The 18339-nt window shown below is 44.3% G+C and overlaps 1 protein-coding gene across 5 annotated transcripts in view; it reads left to right on the top strand.

Moving 5' to 3' along the window:
• Positions 1-18339, top strand: part of SLC8A3 (solute carrier family 8 member A3) — a 113971-nt gene that overhangs the window by 9468 nt on the left and 86164 nt on the right. For all 5 annotated transcript variants that reach the window (XM_032112367.1, XM_032112370.1, XM_032112372.1 and 2 more), the window contains one exon: positions 11289-13100. In XM_032112367.1, coding sequence (XP_031968258.1) covers positions 11335-13100 — 1766 coding nt within the window. In that variant the 5' untranslated portion in view covers positions 11289-11334. The remainder of the gene's footprint in view (positions 1-11288; positions 13101-18339) is intronic.

The following is an 18339-nucleotide window of genomic DNA, read 5'->3' as shown; positions in this document are numbered from 1 at the left end:
ACTCCAAGCCTTGTGTGCTGCAACCAGGGATTGTGGGGGAAAGGAGAATGTTCTCCTTCTCTTGTCTGGTTTCAGTGCATTTGGCTGAAGTGGTCATCTCCCATGACTCAGCTGCTGCTCCTGTTGGCAGGACTAGTTGTAGCAGATTTGGGGCCAGCATGGAATATTGGGAGGAGGGAGGATCCAGGGCAGGATGAAGAGGAATATAGTTGTATGGAGGAAGTAGGAAGATGCCCCCCAGCTGCTGTGTGTGATGTGGGTTGTGAAGAAGAAATAGATGAAGGTTTCCTTTTGGAGGTTTCTGTTGTATGAAATGTTGCCAAAGTTCCTCAGGCAGCTCTTTCGATATAATAAGCTGGCTCTGCTGACTGGGGCTCACTGAACCTATGCTGATTTACGCCAGAGAAAATCTAGTCCTAAGTACTCTGTTCCTCTTCTCTCTTGCCAGCCCTCCTCTTATGGTATGCAGATTGACTAGGCTGGAAAGATAGTTCTAATTTTTAAGATGACTTTGTGTAAAAACAGGCTTTTGGAGGGGAGGGTTAAGAGGAGGAAGCTGATGTAAGTGCGTGCTCTGAATACCAGGAAAATGCTATTTCTTCACTTTGGAGATAAACAACAGTATGATTATTATATATGTTGCTAGAAAATTCTTCTGATACATGATGCCCTGCATCCAGTTTTCAAATGTTCTGCACTGGCATCTAAGTTAAGACTTGCTGACTGCTGGGAATTGGGAGAGTATCATTGCAGGCATGTTTGAAATGACAGGGGAGAATCTCATTCTTTTCAAACAAAGTGCTTTGTTGTATGCGCTGCCCCCAAGCTGGCAAACGCATATAGGTAATCTTGATTTTTTGAATCTTCTTAATGGACCGAGTCATGAATTTCCCTGGCTTAGCCCTATGACATCTGGGTATGGAATCTGCCAGTGCTCCTGATAGGAATCAAGAAATAAACTCTTTGGAGAAAACAGCAGTAGCCTCTCATAGTCATCTGCTTGATTTTCTGCAGGATTTTTAAATCATGTTTTGGTGTCCAGTGGAAAATCTGTGATTTCAATGGGTTCCAGCTGACCAAGTGGGTTAAAAGGAGCTGCTTCATTAAGCTTCTAACCACCCTTTGAAATGTGATCCTTTGCAACTCCTTCGGGGGGATATCTGAGGCACACTGAGACCATGGATGAGGCAGAGGAGGAGGTTAGTACGGTTGTAATGGTGAGAAAGAAGATGTGGTTATTGAGGGTGTCTAGCTCCAGACAGTATTTCAGATTACCTGCCCTTGGCAGGACGGAGCAGGGCAGCCAGCCAGGGAGGGCAGACCTGCACTTGGAACACAAACTGAAAGGAAAAAGGTGAATCAACCTGTCTGGTAATTCTGTAGTGAAGAACAAATTTCTGCCTGTCTTTGCTGTAGAGATCAGAGTGGCATATGGCTTCATACAGCCCACAGGGAAAGCCGTCAGAGGGTGGGGAGAGAAGAAATGGAGGTGGGGCAGCAGATAGCCTGGAGACTGCTGCCACTTACTGTAATTGCCATAGCAGCTCAGCTTCCACTGTTTGTTGTCCATGTCATCTCTGCAATTACCATATGGTAAATATGACTTGAGTCTCTAGCAAATAACAGAGCTAATATTAAAAGAGAATCTGTAAACAGCTAGTGTATAAATGAACAAAGAGCAATAAACAGCCTGGACTTGTGAAGAATGAATTAATCATGGTGGATGCAAGGGCTTATTTTTTAAGGCAGTTGCAGAATTAGCAGCTGAAAAAACACCAAAGGATTAAGATATCTGAATTGTCAATAAGAGAGATGTGGGGATATGTGGCAGTAAAGGGTGAGGGTGCTGTGTGGAGTCTTATTTGATAACTGTATTCAAATTGGGTGAATTTACAGGTTTTGGCACCTTCCAAGTGAAGTGGGAGGTATTTTGAGGATAACCCATAGCTCAGTGCATTTTTCTTGCCTCCTGCTGTGCTCAGATCTGCAGAAGCAGTGGGCGTGTTACAGTGTATTTCCCTCATCTCAGCTGGAGACCTTGACTTTTGGGATGAAACTCTGGAAATCTCTGTTTTCATTCCACACATGCCAGTCAGCACTGTGCTCCCTGTGCCAGCCCCACTGTGCTGGGGACACACAACAAACAGGTGGAGAGATCTTAAAAAGTGAGCAACACAGAGTTCCTGTATATCAGTCTTGATTCAACCTTTGTAACAGTCCAGTATCTCATGAAAACCTGCTGTACAGCAGAGCTGAGAGGCAAGTTTTCACTGCCTGGGCTCGGCTTTTCCTGTTGCAAAGAGAGCGGATCTGCTGCTGGTTTTGGTGAGAGCAGGCACTGAGCTATGGCTCTCCCAGATACCGGTCTGCTTCTGACTGCCTCAAAGATGGAGAATCAAGAGGAGATGAAGATAAATGATTAAAGGGCAGCCTGGGCTAATTTATAGAGATTAAAATAAATTTGTGTGCTTTGGCCAAAGAAAAGCTGTGGAGGAGAACAGCTATTTACAAGTGTCTGAAGCATGTAAATCTCAGACAGGGAGGAGAATGGTTGAGAGTGCTCCAAGGACACAATAATGAGAACTAGCAGCATGAATTTTCTTAATTTCATCCTAAGTATAAGGAAGACGGCTAAAATCTCCAAGATAAATTACATCATGGTGGAGTCTCTATGGGAAGTTGTGGAAATGCCATGACTTGGATAATTTAAGACTCGGCTGGACAAAGTACTAGGAAATAATGGCCACAAGGGGAACAATGCAGTGGAAGTCCCTGAGGCATGGACCAGGCAACTCTTCTGTCTCTGGTCTAGCTACTCTGAAATAAGTGAAATCTGTGCTAATTAGGCTAAGTGAGGGCTTTTCCTATCTAATATGACAAACAACGACTTGTTTTTACTGCAGTAGTAAAGATGCTTTCCCAAGTGTAACCTTTTCCTTCTCCTCTCCCCTCCTGGTTTTCTGCCCAGTCTCCCACTGCCCCATTTGCTGCTTCTGCCTCCATTAACTTTTTAAATATTTTCTTTCTTACTGAGCCAGGAATGAGCCCTTCTGAACAGACTTGCGGAGGGCTTATACTTTCTCTTGTATGTGGTGTGGCATTTTTGGTAAAAACTCTTCTTTTTTTTTTTTTTTGCTGTATATAGACAAAAAATAATAAATTTTATTTTTATTTTTCCTTGAAGGAGAAGCTAAGAAATAACAGGCTATTCCAGAGGATGGGAACAGTGTGTGCCCCAGCTCCTGGGATCAGCACCCAGCATGGCTGGCTGGTGGCTGTCCCAAGAGCCTGTGAGCCAGCCAGGGAAGGGCTCCCTGCCTGCCTACTTGTTGCATCAAATCCAGCAGCACAAAACAACATGATTTGTTTTGTTTGCCTCAAATAGGTGTTTTCTGTCGAAAACTTGTATTTTTCTTAACTAAGTCAGGATCTAAAGATGAGGTATGACTACACCACCTCTTCTCTTCTTATGTACCATTTTAGCCCACCTCTATGTGCAAATAACTACGTGCTCTGCAGCACAAATGCACTGTTGACAACAAATCCTAGGGTCTTTAATTGTAGCAGTTGCAGATCTGTCACCAGAATGCTAAAGAAATGTCAGAGTTGCTGCTGTCATCTGTAGGATGCTGTGAGTCACTAGGAGATAAGTTGCACTCTGATGGTGGCACCTGAACCAGCAGTATAATATGTTTGTGAAGCAGGAGCAGTAAATAACGCACCCTGTGTGCTGCCACGGGCAGTACATAAAGTGTCTTTCGCTGACAAGAAGTTTCCCTCACACTGCTGAAATGTTTTTCCCCTTCCCCCGCTGCTCCCCAAATGGTCTTCACTGCTCTTAATAAACCAGCAAGACAGTGTGATGAAAACCAGTGCCTTGAGGGCTGCAGCAGAAGAGCCAGTGCCTGGTGCAACAACCCCATGTGTGTTTCAGGTGTTCCACGTTGTCTCCTTAAGCTGCAGTCCATGGAAGAGGCAGGGGGACCATTGAGTGTGTGGCCAAGTAACTCCACCTCTTTATTTCCCTCAACCTCCTAAACTTAAGAAGAAGAACTTCCAGCGTCTTCACTGGGCCTTTCACATCATGAGCATAAAAGCAGGAGTCTGGAGAATGTGGCTGAAAGTACCTGCCCTCTTAGTTTGGAGCCATTCATACTGGGAAGAATGGTGTGTTCACCTGCACTGGGATAAAAGCACCTAAAGGCTTTAATTGTGTTTAGAAATTACTCTAAATGCATTGAAAAGACCGATGCTTGACGATCTGCCTCTAAATGAGCAATGAAGGCTTCCCAGTGACTTCTGAAAGGTCACAACAGTGACTTTTGCCAAATGCATGTGTCGTTGTCACCAAGGCACTGCGGTGACCTCCCAGTGCAGTTTGTACATGGGGTGAGTTTGCTCTGGGTTCCCGTACACTGACACCTAGATGTGGTGGTCAAAAGCAGGCCTGGACCCCATGGCTGTGATTCTTACTCTCTTACTGTGTGGGTGACTGAGCACGGGCCCAGGTGGACCAGAGAGGTTGTGTTTGAATATCCTCAAATATATTTTTGAATATATTTTGAATATATTCAAAAGCCAGCTGGATGTGGTCCTGGGCAACTGGCTCTGGGTGGCCCTACTTGAGCCAGGGGCTTGAACTAGATGGCTTCCAGAGATCCCTGCTCTCTCCTGTGTGAATTGCCTGCTTGAAAGTCCTGGAAAAACAACAGTGAGATTGTGTACTATTCGTGAAAAGGAAAAAGCTCATCTATATCTGAGCAGATAATACTGCCTTTTAAGCAGGAGGGTGCCCACTACTAATCTCTCTGTCAGCCTAAATACCAGGTTTTGTTTTTTGAATGTAAAAAAGGCTATGGTTCTGGGGAAAAAAAGAGTAACTCTTGCTGTCCCTCAGGCTGAGGAGTCTCAGACATGGATGTGTATGGGGAGTGGAAGAGCAAATACAGCGTGGCTCTGAAGGAGGCTGCACTACCCCACGCCATAAATAAGGATGGCTCTTAAAGTGTGGCTGTGGCTGCCCACTGAAGGTTTTCTGCAGTGTCTGCTACCTCCTATACATGTCTGTGTACAGAGCATAGACTGCAGTTCCTCTATCCATATATCTGCTATCCTATATAGATATTTTTCAGGTCAGGTGTGAGAAAGGAAATAAAATGCCTGGCCAGTCAAGTGCAGTCAGTGGGGCATTGGAAGGGGACAATTAAGTACAGGCATCTTTATGGGTTAGCTATTTATGCCCCTGCTTTTCCAGGAGCATCATGGATACTAAAATACAGAAAAACCAGCATGGACTTCCCAGGGCGAGTTGAGTGTTTGGAGGTTGCTCTAGCTGTACACAGACTTGTGCTCCGCTGGGGCCAGCCCCTGGGATCACCAACTGTAACTGGATCTCATCACTGCAGCATTTCTATAAGGAATTATTAGACTTGAGTTGTTATGTCAATTAACACCCATTTTAGAATGGTAGGTACTGCTCAAATTAGTAGAGACACCAGCTTGTAAATATTAAAGATGTGCTAAGACAGCTGGTAGCTTTTTTTATGGTAGCTTTCTACACCATCTTGAGAGAAAACAAAGGCTCCTTTTGACACATACCAAGGGGATTAATCCAGCTAATTCTGGACTTCGGCATGTTTACTGTGAAGTGCAAAGCATCAAGCACCTACAGTTCTCTGCCATAACTTTTTCATTGAGCCGAACTGTGGGGATCTGTCATGGCCTAGACATGAGTTATGCTGCTGTTTCCCTCATAAAAACTAGCTGATGCAGTAGTAGAGAGGTAAACTACCTATTTGCTGTGTCATAACCTGTGTAAAGTCAGCTTGGGCTCCTTGGTTGTGCTCGTTTCAGATAGGCAGGTGTGTGTCATCATTCTGACAGTTTAAGGCCTAGTCTGTGTTGGAAATTTGTACTTGTCAGACAAAATGGATCTAATTATACTGCTGTGGCTTTTGGCTTGCAGGTACATCTTAACTTGCATTCTGGATACTACTCTTGTAGTAATGAGCAAAGGGCTCAGTAGCATTTCAGTGGAGACAATTGAAAAATAGACTTTGTTTTATATGAAATATTTTGCTGTGCTTTTATTTTGGGGGAGGGAGGAGTGTGCATTAGGTATAATACCTCCTCTGTGAAAACTCAGTTACTTGTGTTCTTTGGCAGAAAGGCTATAATTTCAGTTTTTGCTCATGGTTATAAAAAAACCCTGTGTGTTCAATCAAAAAGCTTTTATGTGCTTTGGAACTGAGGAATGTGAAGTCATGTTGTTAAGCTGAGCCTTATTTCTGTCTCCCCCAGCTTTGGAGCGGGGCTGTAAGATGATGTTGATAGCAGTTCTGTATCTGCTCTGTGTGGGACAGATGCTTGTCAAGTGCATCTTGAGCTATCTCTGCCTGGCCCCAGTGCAGCACCCACGCCTGAGTGGGGCTCACCCCGCGCCAAGATCTAATCAGATGCCTTTCCTGGCTCAAGTCAGGGAGAGAGGATATATGGCCACAGATGTACTCCCATGTCTCATTTATTTGGGAAGTGGGAGGAAGAGGGGAAGCAGAGGAAGGTGCCAGAAAACCTAAGCTTATTTGCAGGTCAAATCCAAAGGTTTTTGTGACGGTTTAAGGGGAATTTTGCCTAAATCAGAAATTTGATGCCTTAAGAGGCCTCCTAGAAACAGAGACTAGAAGGAGTAAAGGATTAAAGGAGGTATTTATTTGAAAGGCCTTCAAAGGTACACCCTTTAGGGACTTAGGGGGTTGCCTTTGGTTTTGTATTTAATGAGCAGTGACTCTGGGAACCCGGCATGTAGAGGTTATGTATTATCAGCCATCACTGTGTTGTGTTGCCTCTTGATTTAATTTCTTGTAAATGCTTCCTTTGACCTCCACTTGATGTCTTACCTTTGGAGTCATGCGAGAAGCTGTATATAAAAAGCTAAATTATAAGGGATCAGTATAGTCTTGCCAGCTTTATGCCAAATACAAATCCACAATAGACAAACCATCAGTCTTCTGAAACTCAAGCTATTACATCATAGAATTGTCTCGTAGAACCATAAAGTGGTTTAGGTTGGAAGAGACATTCATTGTGATGAGCATGGTCCATACTGCCTTCTGGACTGTCTTCAAAAATATTTCAAGACTCATCTTTTTGTTTATGGGTTCTATTTATGCATTTATAGATCATGTGGCCATTGTCAACTCTTGTAGAAGGAGTTCCTTCTGCTAAAATAACTCCTATATGTCTTCCCAGAGCCTTGCTGTTGAATGCTTGCTTATCCTGGTGATGCTCACAGCACTTTGTCTCTCTTTTGCATTGATTTATTGCTTTGAACTTACCCTACCAGACAGGGGACACTTTCTGGTCCCCTAACTGCCTATGCCCTTATTTGTGTGTATTCAGTTTGGAAACAGTATTAGGGCAGAGACCTGTGGGAGAAAATGATGTCTGATAGCAAAGAGGTAGTGGAAATTATGATCCTCATGATCACCCAGTACCAATTAACTTTCTGCTGTTGCCGCAGCCTCCTGTTGTTTGCATCCCGTAGGGCCAGGGCAGTGACATTGCTGGAATGACACCTCCCTGCACCAGATGTGGATGTGTTTTGTCGCACTGGTGTCAGAGGGGTGACACCGTGACGCCTCCTGAGTGCCTAGGAGTGACTCAGGATTGTGCTGCAAGGCCACCTGGAGGCTTGGTGCTCAGAGCAGGTCTCACTCTGAAGGTTGGCTCTGGTCATAGCCAGCCCTGCTGAGTTCAATGCTGCTGCTCAGAGGAGGAGTGGGGGACGTGTCTGCAGCACTCTGGGCAGGCTCTGGAGTTCTCCTCCACTGGTTTTTGGGCTGAGTTTAGTAGATATATCTGAGGGAGAACTTGCACCTTGTGTAAGCAACCTTGCTGACCTGGAGCTACAGAGTGAGTTTTAACTCTTCTATCCTCCATTACTTGAGTGTTAAACTTTTACCTGAATGTTTTCTTCAGAGCAGTTTTCAAATTTAATGCTTTTATTCTGTTATAAAGCATTTTTGCCACAGTTCTCCATAGGGGGATAACCGCAAGAATTCTTAACTGTGTTTTTCAGATTGGTTAGGTTACTGTTTTTCATGTTAATGAACACATATTAAGATCTTATTAGACAGCATGGCTGTAAGCAAAGTTCCTGTTGATCCCACTGGGAAGTTTCATCTGTGACAAAGAATTGCATTATTGTATCATTTTAGAAAAATGATTGTGACCTCCACTTGATGTCAAAGCAAGTGAAAATCAACGAAGAAAAAATGTTCCCAAATTCTGAGATTTTAGTCTGCAACACATAGCCTGAATTTGGAGGTCCTAACACATAAACAGAGGCTACCCTGGTAGAGATTGTCTTTGAAATAATATATTATTAGTTTGATAAATAATAGTAAAATTACCTTCTGCTTAAAATTGAATTAAAATTTAAGCAGACCTAGCAAGGTCCTGGAGTGTCGAGGAATACCTAGCAATAGAAGCCATCACGGCATTGCAGAAGGTAGACAGTGTTAATTACAGAAGTTGTTTGTCCCACAGAGAAGGAGGTTGGTGGTAGCAGTGATTTATTTCAGAGGGCAGTTTAGTCATTGCACTATTCCTAGACAATGCTCTGAATTTAAGTGATAGTTAGACTCCTAAATTATTTTTGAAACCAAATTTAGGTGCTTGAGTCACTTACATGTTCTTGAAATGACTCCTGTCTTTCTGTCAGCCATTTCTACATGGCTGATCTTGGAAGACACAGCACCTACTGGCTGTGGTACAGTTAAATAGGAGCTGGGAGCTGAAAGTGTCAAGAGGTTGGTGGATACCTGCCAGCAGTTGCAGTATGGAAAAGGATGATCTGATGTGCCTGGGGTGTTTTTGGAGCTGCTGTGCTCATGCAGCTGGTCTCTGTGTGCACCTTGCGTCAGAGGCACCTGGAATGTGTCATCTTTGCTGTCGTGTGCACACATCTACCTTGCAGCCTGGAGATCTTGGGCTTGCAGCTCATAGTCACCCTGCGCATGTTCACTGACCCTTTCTCAGAGGTTTCCTAACACCCTGCAACCAGAAAGCTAGGCAAATACCATGTAGAGAAGGAAGGAGGACAAAATGGGAGCATCAAACTGAATCTAAGTCATATGTGCTGGCCAGTTCAGTCCTCCTTGTGACCCTGAGCAGGCAGTGGGGTGTTTTAGCAAGACTTCAAGGCTGGGGCTGGGACTAACAGCCCTCACTGGGGCTGAGGTTCCTCTGATCCCTGGGAGCTCGATCAGTCACTGGGGCTAGGGGAGACAGGAGGATAGATAAATAGGCATTGGAGTGGGAAGTTATGTAGGCGAACGTGGGAGAATCTCACTCTTCTGAATTAGTCCACATAGCATGAAGAACTGTATTGTTTTTTAATATCAAGGGTGTCAGATATGGATTTGTGATCCTGATACTGCATAATCAATTCTCTCCCCTCTGCTGTGCTCTGTCAGGAACAGTTTTGTTCATTTGCAGTCCGTGCTCACGATTTCCGTCCTGTTTTGCTGTCTTTATAGATTTTTATCTGAAAGTTGAAAATGTTTTTTGTTGATATTGGGAAGATTGCACCCGCTTTTGGAAACAGGCAAGCGACACAACATGATGATAAAATAGCCATTTGAGATGCATTTATTGCTGCTGATAACACGATAACGTTGTCTGGAATATTTACAGTTCAGAGAGGGGGGGATCTCCTCAAGTGTTCAGGAGCCAGTTCATGTCTTTGAACTGCTGTCATCTGAAGTTTAGGCATCTGCTCTAAACTACCTGACTGGGCACCCTCTGGAGACAGCGGAGAGAGTTCTGAAGGGACATAATCTCTTCTGGAGATGTGGGTCAAATACATCTTGGAACAGGAAGGATCATCCCCTGGAAATGAGTGTCTCTTTCCTCTGACTACAGAGGGAGCCTGAGAGACTTCGTTTGACTTGCTGCCCAAGATTTGGGTAGTTACAGTAGGGGAAATGAATCCCAGGCCTGCTCATTTGGCAGTACAAACCTCAATGAAAGTTAGTGGGAGTTAAGGCTTTTGAACCTTCCAAGTGCTGTAGATTATGCCACTATTAAGTTTGATGTTTCCTGTGAGATACTTGCCTGTGTCTGGACTCACAAATGTGATTTGCCGGTTAAGCCTGAGATCAAATTTTTCCCGAGGCCCGTTATGAAGGAAGGAGAATAGCATGATCCATGATAATGTGAAGGGTCCAGAATCCAATTTTAAGTGGTGCAAGCCCTACAGCAATGTAGTCTGTAAGTAATAGAAGGTATTATTGGGCAGTGATATGCCAAATCTATGTGCTACATTGATCAGCTTCATTGTTTTTCTATGGTATTTTAGGTTAGAGGTTACTTTCATTTTAGAAGAAATTTGAAAATATATCAATTTCTTAGGGATGCAAAGGGAATGTTGGTGGGTACATGCATTTTGCTCTGTCTTCTGAGTTTTATGAGCACAACTTCTCTTAAATGTGGCATTTTTGTAGGTTTCTGTGACCATTTAAAAGCAGGATTATTGATTTAAAATGTGACTGTCCAGATGGCGGAGGAGAGGCTAGTGATAAATGGCCTTTGGCACTTTGCCGAGCATGAGTCTTCTGCCCTATTTCTGGGTTGAAATCTTTACCTTCTAACATGGAGGCCCTGTGCATCAGAAGCTTGGGGGAGCCCTAGGACCCTTCTGCAGACTCTGCAGCCTGTTAGGAGGGGCTCTTTGTGGGGATGATTTGGCCACTAAGATACTCCATAATTTATAACCGAATTACGTCCTACAAATGAACTTCATTTGGAGATTGCTCAGTGGCCTTAAATGGTACTTTTTGTGTTGCTAGAGATTGCTCGATTTGTTTTATTCCCCGGATTCTGAGGCAGGGGGCTCCTTGGGTTTGACTGTTTGTGCTGAGTTGAAGTGCTCTGTGCTGGGATCACCGTGGCATCACTGGGTGAGTGGCAGCTGAGCACTCAGTTCTCTTGTTGCACATGCTGTAGGTCAGGAACTAGCTATCTTTATATATATATATATTAAAAAACATATATACACTTTTCCTCTGAATTACTTTTCTAGCAATTGATCTTCATCTGCAGGGCATGTAAATGCTGCAGTTTGTTAGAGTCCTTGCTTAAGTACCTTCTTCAGAGTGACAGAGAGACAACCCATGCATCTGTACCAGTACTCTTCAGTGGTGAGATACTGAAGTGCATTTGGGTAAATGTTGCATTTTCCTTCTCTCTCATGCTTCCCTCCCCCCTCTCTGTTTTGTTTGTTTCAGGTTCTCGGCCTTTTTGGATCTACACAGTGGAAGTTGCATCTTGTGTATGGCGTGGTTAAGCTTGCAGCCTGTCACCTCGGCCTTCCTCCATTTTGGGCTGGTTACTTTTGTGCTGTTTTTGCATGGTTTGCAGGTGGATGCTGGCCTGACGGGAGACTCAACCAGTACAGTACAAAACAGCTCGTGTTCAGGATCTTTTGACTGCAAGGAGGGTGTTATCCTGCCAATATGGTACCCAGAAAACCCATCCCTTGGGGACAAAATTGCCCGTGTTATTGTATACTTTGTAGCACTGATCTACATGTTCCTTGGAGTCTCCATCATTGCAGATCGTTTCATGGCATCTATAGAGGTCATTACATCACAGGAGAAAGAAATAACAATTAAGAAACCCAATGGAGAGACCACAACAACCACCATTCGGATTTGGAATGAAACGGTTTCCAACTTGACCCTCATGGCTCTGGGCTCCTCTGCTCCCGAGATCCTCTTGTCCCTGATAGAAGTGTGTGGGCATGGATTCATAGCTGGAGACCTGGGGCCATCTACAATTGTTGGCAGTGCTGCTTTCAATATGTTTATCATCATTGCCATCTGTGTCTATGTGATCCCTGATGGGGAAACCAGGAAGATAAAACACCTGAGGGTTTTCTTTGTCACAGCTGCATGGAGCATCTTTGCTTACATCTGGTTGTACATGATCCTTGCTGTCTTCTCTCCAGGTGTGGTTCAGGTTTGGGAAGGCCTGCTCACGCTTTTCTTCTTTCCACTTTGTGTCGTTCTGGCCTGGATTGCAGACAGACGTCTGCTTTTCTATAAGTATATGCACAAAAAGTACCGTACTGACAAGCACAGGGGCATTATCATAGAATCAGAAGGTGATCACCCTAAGGGAATTGAGATGGATGGCAAGATGATGAACTCTCACTTTCTAGATGGGAACTTAGTGACTATGGAGGGGAAGGAGGTGGATGAATCTCGCAAAGAGATGATCCGGATCCTAAAGGACCTGAAGCAAAAGCACCCAGAAAAGGACTTGGACCAGCTGGTGGAGATGGCCAACTACTATGCCTTGTCTCATCAGCAGAAGAGCAGAGCCTTTTATCGCATTCAAGCAACCAGAATGATGACGGGAGCAGGCAATATTCTGAAGAAGCACGCAGCTGAGCAAGCCAAGAGAACCACTAGCTTGCATGAGGTGCGGCCAGAGGAACCCGAGGAGTTCATCTCCAAAATTTATTTTGACCCATGCTCCTACCAGTGTCTTGAGAACTGTGGTGCTGTTCTCCTGACAGTGGTGCGGAAAGGAGGGGACATGTCCAAGACCATCTATGTGGACTATAAAACAGAGGATGGCTCTGCCAATGCTGGTGCTGACTATGAGTTCACAGAGGGGACCGTTGTCTTGAAGTCTGGGGAGACCCAGAAGGAGTTCTCAGTGGGAATTATTGATGATGACATATTTGAGGAAGATGAGCATTTCTTTGTGCGGCTCAGTAACCTCCGTGTGGTGGAGAGCGAGGAACCTCCAGAGCTCAGTAACTCCCCATACCCAAAGGCCATATTGGCTTCTCCTTGTGTGGCCACAGTGACTATCCTGGATGATGACCATGCTGGCATCTTCACATTTGAGTGTGACATTATACATGTCAGTGAGAGCATTGGTGTGATGGAAGTCAAAGTCCTAAGGACATCAGGTGCGCGGGGTACAGTCATAGTGCCATTTAGGACAGTAGAAGGGACAGCCAAAGGAGGTGGAGAAGACTTTGAAGACACTTACGGGGAATTGGAGTTCAAGAATGATGAAACTGTGTAAGTACCCCATTCATTTCTGTTCTCGGATCTAGTTATGGTATTTAACCCCACATTTGGAGTCCATTACAGGTGAATGCTGACAAGGGACAGGCTCCTTTCTTCAGCTTTCCATCAGTTTCCCTACTTACCTCTTTCAGGCAAGAGCCGACAGCAGGATTTAAGAGCTCAAAACTCTTGTCCCTTCCCTCTTGGGAATGACAAATTGAGGCTTAGAAATACTGGGAACCAGGGGATAGGAGGAAAATATATCATTCTCTGAGGTCCTGTACTAAAGCTAAGGGTTAATGGAGAGTTAAGGTAAGAGAGAGAAGGAAAAGGACGAGGTTTTACTTGGCTGGGCAAATATGGGAAAGCCTCTTTTTGAACACCAAATACAGAGAACACAGGACTTCTTTGCAATCCTTAGATGAAAGGTTTCACAATGATTATTCCCAGGCATGCAAGAGCTGCTCAGTAGTCACGGGGTTTTATTTTCACAGGAGCAATACTTCATACCTGTGTCCCTAGGCTTGCCTGTGCAACTGGCAGGTCTGTGTGGCAGCTAATTCACAGCACAGGCACAGCTGCAAAGCTATTCTGCTGGACCTGAAATTCTTGCAGCCTTTATGACTTTATGGTCTACCCATATTCCCTACATCACCTTCCCTATGATCTCTGTATGTCTGTTCATTTACTACCTGTGGTTTTTCCCCTTATAGAATACCATGGCAAATGGCAATAATGGTCTAAAGCGTTGCAGATCACAGCCTGCCCATGTGGCTCCATGACCCAGTGTTTTCATACAGAACAAAGAAAGGAAGCAGCACCCATGCTATTAGTTCAGCTTTTTTTATTGCTTACTAAGTAGCTGATACTAAGCTAGGAAGTAATAAAGACCAGAGAGGCGATAATGTCTGATTGCTCTAAGTACCTGTTGCTAACATTAGTGAGGAATGAGAAAAATCCCTTAGCTGAGTAGGGAGAAGGACAGATGTTCGAGCCTGATGCTAAAACTCCCGAGTGTTAAGCGCATAGGCTCCTTTTTGTTGAAACCTAATCACTTGACCTATCACAGGAAGAATTGTGCTGACTTGATCTGACATCAGAGAAAGGAAATATTTGTACCAAGCCTCCCAATACTGTACCCGGAAGGATATTACTATATTAAATTTTATTAAATAGGGATGTCCTAATTTGATAGGACCTTCTGTCTTAGCCCACTAAACCATTTAATTCAGCTAATATCCACAGTCCTGATGTTTGATTATAAGTATGTGCTCTTCCTGTTAAAGGAAGAGAAGCTCCTGTTGGCTGGCTTCAGCCACTGTCGGGGCTGGAAGGGGATCAGCTGTCCCAATCTGGGCTTTTTGGGAAGATGGGCCGTGCAGGTTAGTCTCCTTAACTGAGCCACAAGCTGATTTCTGTGGAGAAACTGAAGCAGAATGTCAGGTTTGTGGTTACAGTCTCCTGTGAGCAGGCTACCTAAAATATAATGGGTACTACTTTGCTTCAACCAGGTGTTGAAGCAGAGAGACTTTCCTTGCTTGAAGAAGACCCATCAGTGAAAGGCCAACAGATTTGGGGTACCAGAGAGAAAGCCCATGAGCCATCTTACTCCAAGCTATTACTCCCTTTCTCTCATGTGCTGGAAGACTTCATTTTGTCTTTGAAAAGTGTGACAGAAGGTCAGAGCATACCTATATAGTTGCTTCACTTGGTTTAAAACAAATCACTTTCAGCAGGACCAGGTGCATCCTTGTGGCACAGACTCTAATGAAAAGAAGGCAGTCCAGGAAACAAGTCTGTGTAGGTTGCTTAATGCTGTAGTTTTTGACCCAGCAATGGCCTAGAACATAGACAAGACATTTGTAGTGTACTTAAAATGGTGCCCACACCTGAGTCATTAATGAGACTTTCACTTCTGCATCAGAAGCCTGGTGGGAACAAAGCCCACTAGCCACAGTAGCCATGGAGACCATGTGGCTAGCAGAGATAAATTTCTTTTGAAGCTAGAATTAGTATAGTGGCTCAACACAGCACTTAAACTAATAAGCCTAACAAGGAGGGAGATCATATCAGCCAGCACATGTCTTTATTCACTCCTATTTACTCCTTTATTCATACCTCCAGGAATTACAGGAATTTTGGTCTGGAAATGTGGAGGTAATTTTCAGTAATCAGTCCTTGGCCTTTAAATTCAGTGAACATAGGTCAGTTGCTGCATTTTGCTAGCTCTTCTCTGAGGTGCAAGTTGTAGCAGCTGTAGAAACCTGGAAGCAGTAGTAGATGGGTTTAATATTTTCCTCCTTTTCTGCTTTCTAAATCTGAATGCAGAAAAATAATTTTTAGTAAATATTTAGGCTGCAAACAAATTTGAAGTGACTTAGATGTGAATTTGGAGTTCAGACCCATAATGCTGCTATTCCAACGAACAGTTTGTTCAGCCCCTTTTGGGAAGATGGGTGAATAGGGTGTTTGGTACAGTTTTGCTGACCCAGAGGGCAGTGTATGAGTCACAGTATTGCTTGGTACAAGGCTGTCTGAAGACACTGGGTCACCAAAAAGCCAGAGCATTGTCTGGCTGAATATTTGAGGCTCTGCCTCTTAGATGCCTTGCCACTGAGGGGGGATCCACCACAAGGTACTGACATCCCCTGCACTCTGAAGGGGGAAGCAAGAGTCCACCAAGCCCAGTACAGAATAGAGTGGAAAGCAGGGAGACTAAGATGGTCAGTAGGCAATACTAAGGGTATTGAAAGAAAGCAGTGAGAAATTAACATGCTCCCCACTTCAGCCTACTGATTAGATCCTTGCCTGGGAAAAGTGGAACTTGGGCTCTAGTTTCCACACCGGTATAAAACTCCTACACCAGCATGCCCACCTCACTGCCTTAACCTTCTCAGTCTTCTCATGGAGTCATTTTGATAAGATTTTTTGACTCATGGAGGAGGGAAATTATTTACCAACATCCTGCAAACATGTAAGCCAGTGCTAAGCTTTGCCATGGCTATGCATGTATGCTAAGGATCTGCAGAACTGCAGCCATGGAGGAGCACTGATCTGTGTAAACTGAACTAGAGCAAAAGCTTCAGTTCATGCTCTCAGCTTGTTCTCCATCACAAACTAAAAAACTTGGCCTTGCATTGTGCAGCAGCAGGTGATTTGTAAGCAGTTTGTAGGCTGGCCTCCTGAAGTATAGCAATGGGGAAATTAGTCTGAGGGGCACTGGTTTACACAGCATCCCTGAGATCAAACTATAGGAGTGGCGCTGCCACCTACCAGATCCCGAGGGCCAAGGATAAGAACTTTCCCTGGAAACTAAATGGAGAACAGGCCTTCACTTAGATATAACAAGACAAAATAAACTGTCTCAGGGTTGGTTTTGAGAGGCTTTCCCTAAAATATATGGGACTAAAAAAAGCAGAGTTGATGTGAGCATTACAGAACAAGAGGGAAATGGATCCTGCCAGCGGGTCTTGCTTATTGCCTCTGTGATTCTTTCTAGACTAACACAGTCAAAGTTTCCTTACTCACTTTTGGATGGGAGCACAAGAGAAAGCAGGCTGAGGTGAGGGGGCTTGAAGCAATGCCATTATTACTGAAATATGATCCTATGCAGTGTGTGTGTGTGTGTGTGTATGGGTGTGTTTGAGTGTTGGATAGCTATAAATCAAGCCATGTCATCTTTGAAAAGGGAATTGATCAAGTCTCAAATATTTGATTATGCTGCCTCCTTTTCAATACATTTGTTATTTCTGAACTCTTGCCCCAGTGAGGGACAGATATAACCTAAGCAGCTGAAGTAGCTCTCTTGTTGACTAAAAGGATCAATCAAATCAAAAGCTTCTCTTTTTTTTTTTTTTTTTGACATGGTGACTGCATACTTTTCTTTTAAAAGATTTTGTATGGAAATAAATGCTAGGTTCTTGAAGGTATGGAAAGGTAGAAGAATGATTGACCCTGCTGCTTTATCATGTCTAAGCAATAAAGAAATCATTAAGAGCCAGAAGCAAAAAATGAATTGAGTTTTAAAGGATTTTCTTTTTACATTATAAAGAGAACTCCTATCAAGTCATTAAATTTAATTTAAATTTTCTCTGTTTAAATTGTTTCTTCTGTTTAAAACTGTTCAAATTCGTATGGAAATTTATCTGTGTCTTGTTTTAGAAAGTTTGGGAAGATACACAAGTTACCAGTAGCTAGTTGATATGCTAGCTAGACAGTGAAGTTCTGCTGTGGCCCTGTCACTTGTAGCAGCTGTACTGAGTTAAGGCTTAGGCCAAGAGATCTACTTTGGTACATGCCTTTGTTGGTAAGTTACTTGCAGGATGTTCAGGCTACTAGAATTGCAGCCATTTGCCTTGAGCCTTCACAGAGTGTTGCCTGTGGAAGGAACTGGCTATTGAGAGATGCTGTGGTGTTGAACTGGTATTCAATGGCCTGCAAAGCCTCTTCACAGAGTCAGCATGGCTATACTTCAGTAACACATGGAAACCTGGAGTCCCTTATCTGCGTGTGTGAGGCAGAGCACTTAATATCAGAAGGGCTATTTGCTCCTTTCATACAGAGACTGCTGGAGACAAACATATTAAGCCTGCCTTGATAGACAGTGAGATACTGTTCCTTCCCTTCAGGATTCAGGCAGGATGTTGTGCAAGTCGCATGTTGCTTCTCATTGCCTGCTTCTCCCCAGAGAATCCCCAGGCTGCTGTGTGCATGGCTGGGTCTGCAGCGTGGACTCACTGTGAGTATTGGGCTGTCTCCCAGTATATGCTTAGTTTGGTAAGGCTGGTCTTCCAAAGGGCTGCCATGGCACTGCACAGTGAAAAATCATCCTTCTGTTGGGGGCTTCAGACACTTTCTGGCAGGGAGCCCATGAAATGCGCGTCTTTATGTGCTCGTGGTTGGCTAGAGGTGGTCCTGTCTGGATCAAGGTCACGTTGGTGCTGTGCCCCAAGGCTGCTGGTTAACAGTTGCCCCAGCGCAGACAGCACATGCTGGTGCTGCTGCTCTTTCTCCTGTGTGTCGTGCCACCCTTGTTTGGTAGGAACATCAGTATCCCTCCCTCCTCCTTTTCCCCTCCTGTCCACCCATGCTTGGACACAGGGACCCTGGGCCCTAACCCCTTGCTCATTCTCCTACTGTGATGGCTGTTGGCTTCTCCCAGCAGATCTGGTGAAGGTGATAGTGGAGAAAAGGGAGTGGCGGTTTTCTGGTTGAAGGATGTCACGCTGAGGCTTAGAATCATTAACTGGCC

The sequence above is a fragment of the Corvus moneduloides genome, chromosome 6 (genome assembly GCF_009650955.1).
Source record: "Corvus moneduloides isolate bCorMon1 chromosome 6, bCorMon1.pri, whole genome shotgun sequence".
In the NCBI taxonomy this organism is placed as follows: domain Eukaryota; kingdom Metazoa; phylum Chordata; class Aves; order Passeriformes; family Corvidae; genus Corvus; species Corvus moneduloides.
Note: the sequence above shows the minus strand (reverse complement) of the source record. Positions and strands in the feature narration are given on the sequence as shown.